Here is a 4,079-nt window from a genome sequence, read left to right on the forward strand (position 1 = left end):
ATATATATATATATAAAGATTAATCTTTGGTTAAGCAATTTCACGCTATTTCTTTCTCATATAAGTGATTTCTAGATGCGGTCAAGAGACTAGCAAGGAGAGACTTAATCACAGCACATAACGAGTCTTATTAATATTGGAGTATACTGTCCATTCCACGCAAACACCACCCCGTTTAGTTAGCTAGATTTTAGGTAATATAATTATTATTGATGCAGCACGAAATTTTGTTAGTGAACAGGTTGCGGTCTCAAAGCGAAGAAGATATTTTGACAAATTAAATTTAAATGTTGAAGTGAATCTAACGTTTTTTTTTTGTGTGTGTGTTTTTAAATGGCTTATAAACACCTTCCACGCTGCAATTGATTTTGTTTCAGCACACGATCTCAGATCAGGTCAATTGCTATGCAAGTACATCTCCGTAATTATTACAAGTTTTTTTGCAGAAGAATAATCTTAGCCATCTAAAACTCTCCTTTCACTCTCATTAATTTTCCGACAATACTGTTTACTATGAAGTGTCAGAAAGTTTCGTCGCACATTTGTGAAGGGATCACTGCCTTTGTGTAAGTTACAAGATTGAAGAAGAGCGGCAAAACTATTTGACACTTCACTAGTAGCCAATACCCTTTGATAAACAAAAAAGAAAGTGACAGTTCTGTTTATTTCTTTAATGACCAAAATGCTCTTCCACAATGTAATTGTCAGTTTTAAACATACGGTCTCAGGCAAGTCTCGCCAAACGAGTACATCACCGAAAAATAATTATTATAACATACTATCTATCAGAGATAACCTTCGAAAGATAATATTGAATTAATATTTGCAAATTAATTGTGGTTAGAGTTCATATGATTTGGAACATTAAAACAAGGAAAATAGAATGCTGATTCTTGGATTCGACAGTATTTGGAGTTAATTCTCTACTCCAATTTATTCTTCAAATAGATTTTTTTCTTTAGATGCTTTAGAGTAGTGGTTTCCAACCTGTAGACCGCAAAGGTCGTACCGGGGGTATGTGAACATGTTAAGCTGACTGACCTTTCAATATCCTGGGGTCTGTGGGAAAACTCATTCAAATAAAAGGGGTCCTTGGTAGTGAAAAGGTTGGGAACCATTGCTTTAGAGTATAGAAAGAGAATTTTGTGAGTGCTCAACATATTTGTTTTCCAAACTATGATCAAATCTCGTTAGTGCTTATCAAACTAGTGGACCTTCAAATGCTTGCCATGTAGCAGACATGAAGATGAAGCTCCTCTGGATATTTTCTAATTTTCTGTCAATTTAAAAATGTAAAAATATTTTCCATTTTAATTTGTTTAGAAGTGACAGGAAAGAATACTTGAATTTTTTTTATTGTCCATGATCCCGATTTATTAATGTGTTGTTACCAATTCATTATCTTACTGTACTAACTTTTAGTAGAAAAAAGTTTGATAATTTGAAACAAATATTTGAACCAAACAATAAATGATCTAAAAGCTTATCATATATTTCTGTAATTTGTTACCTGATTAAGAAAGTAAATTAGAAAAGAAAGTGAATCAATATTACGAAACTGTTTTGCTGTTCGGCTCCGACCAGCTGGTCATATCATCTGTAGTTTAACATCATCTAAATCAAAAATGGCGCACCTTTCGCTTAATCAATATCTGACCAAAGTAAGAAATTAGTCTTTTTTTACTAATAAAATTATTTTTTAATGTCATCTATTTTAGTAGAAAATTATAAGCAAAATCATTAGATTATTTAGTATGATGAATATTTGAAATAGTTTTGTTTTTATGATTATAAACGCATTCAGCTTGAATCAACTCCCGTGTAATGTTTATATTTTACTATAAAATAAAACTTATTTATAATTATATAGAATTGCTGCAGTGTTTTTAGTTTGCATCCAATCTGTTAATTGTGCATTAACAAATGTAGTTTTCACTTCACAACATTAGAAATATCTGAGAAAATATGAAAATCAGAATTATTTGATTTTTAAAAATGTTATTTAGACATTTTATAATTTATTGTAATTGGTTTGCAGGTCCAAAATGCATTCCGAAATGGAAATGGATTAGCAGCTGCTGTAAGTATAAAAATTAACTTCTAACAATATCATATTTTATTTTAAGATTTAGTGTTACTATCGTACATTGCAATACTGTCCAGATATTACTAAACTGCTTGGTTTAAACCAGTTTTCTGTGAAACACACTTATGGCCATTGGGAAATATTGCTAGTAAATAGGTGAGGGTTAGTGACAGGAACAGCTTTTGGCCACAGAGAGTCTGCTTCAGCAAATTTAATCTAACCCATGGAAACATTGACTTTAAAATGATGATAGGAGTTTGGGACGTAATTCTCTTGCAAAGGTTAAATATATTGTAAATAACATTAACAACAATGTAACAACTTCACAATAAACGTAAAATAAATCCATAATCTGTGAGATATTCTTATTTGGTTCATAATTTTTCAACGTATTATTTTTTGCCCATGGAAGTCGAGAGCAACCTAACATGAGGAAGGTCTGATTAGAACATTTTAATACTGTTATTCACGATAAACTAATCATTTCACTCTATTTTATTCATTGAAGCTTAAACGACTGTTAGTATACTTGTGTTTGTATCATGATAAACAGACTATTATTGCACGTTCACAGTGATTGGTGATAAGAAAGATGTCCAGTTGTAAATATATCATGCAAAACACTTGCTAGGAACGGAAAATATGTCAGCAAAGCCTACTCAATGTGTTGGTGCTTCGTGTGGTAATAATTGAAATATATAGAAGACAAGTTTGTCCAACTAAGACGTGCATGGCGATGCAGGTGTAAACTGATGATAATGATGCTGGTTGTCATAAAAGAACATTTTAATTACTGAGTAGCTGATTTGCGAAATAGCCCTTAACTAATTTACAGTACTCCTAAAGATACTGCTGTCATTAAAAATCAACTTTTTTTTCTCTTCACAGAATCATAATTTTAACTCCACTTTTGCACATGTGAAATGGGCTTTATTTCATTGTTTTGGCAATTGCTAGAAGTATGTAGTACTCACCCTGCTACATACCTTTCTCACTTAGGTATCAACACTTGGATACCCTTTTTACTATTAACCACTCAACTAGAATGTTACTAATGAAACTAGATTTTTGTCGATTTGGCAAACTGGGCCAAGCAGAGTTATGTACCTTACTGAAGGGTAAAGGACTATGACTTAAATAATTTATGACCATGTCAATCACAACTTCTATGATATTGATAGTACTTTCTTCTTTACTTATCTTGTAAACCATGTTTTACTTTCAGACGTTGTTTTCTTTCAAACATGCTCATGTTGCAAACAGACGTTTGCAGTTGGAGAAACCAGAATCCGACTGTCAAAATTATTTTGACCCTCCATATGATGAATTAGTTGCAGCTCATCTCAAGTAGGTACTCTTTTATTCTTTTATTGGTTTCAGTCATTGGACCGTGGCCATGCTGGGGCACCACTTGCTTATAAGTTTATAAGTTGATCGATCATATCCACTCCAGTTCTTATTTATCAATCTTCATCTGTTGCCTGACCAAGTTAATTTTTTAGTTTTTAATAAAAAGGGACGCCACTCAATATACTGATAAATGAACATACTGGTGTGCATATAATACACACACACGTACACACGTGTGTGTGTATCGTCATTGTTTTAATATCCACTTTTCCATACTTCCATGGATCAGAGAAAATCTATTAAAGCAGATTTTCTGCAGCCAAATGCCCTTCCTATCACCAACCCTCATCTTTTTCTAAGTAAAGTAATATTTCTCTTGGCTAGACATACCTTTCACTGAAGTTTGGAAACAAACATCACTTGTATGATGATGATGATGCTTGTTTACAGTCACTATATGATGTTAGACAAGTGTATACACACATACACACACATATGATAGGCTTCTTTCTGTCTTCCAAAATCCAGTCACATTGGATTGGACTCAAGACCATCATAGTTGATGAGCAAGATTCTTAACCACCAAGTCACACTTGCAACTATATATATATATATATATATATATATATATATATATATATAT

At 32.3% G+C, this 4,079-nt stretch overlaps 1 protein-coding gene across 2 annotated transcripts in view; it reads left to right on the forward strand.

Annotated features, from left to right (window-relative positions):
* LOC106874533 (PCI domain-containing protein 2) overlaps window positions 1–4,079 on the forward strand; it is a 43,953-nt gene that overhangs the window by 12,401 nt on the left and 27,473 nt on the right. The window contains exons 1-3 of one of the 2 annotated variants that reach the window (XM_014922300.2): window positions 1,589–1,661; window positions 2,039–2,080; window positions 3,312–3,433. In XM_014922300.2, the coding sequence (XP_014777786.1) occupies window positions 1,626–1,661; window positions 2,039–2,080; window positions 3,312–3,433 (200 nt within the window). In that variant the 5' untranslated portion in view covers window positions 1,589–1,625. Of the gene's footprint in view, window positions 1–1,588; window positions 1,662–2,038; window positions 2,081–3,311; window positions 3,434–4,079 lie in introns of those variants that run through there. The other variant, XM_052974626.1, reaches the window with a different exon arrangement.

Source organism: Octopus bimaculoides, chromosome 19 (genome assembly GCF_001194135.2).
Source record: "Octopus bimaculoides isolate UCB-OBI-ISO-001 chromosome 19, ASM119413v2, whole genome shotgun sequence".
In the NCBI taxonomy this organism is placed as follows: Eukaryota; Metazoa; Mollusca; class Cephalopoda; order Octopoda; family Octopodidae; genus Octopus; species Octopus bimaculoides.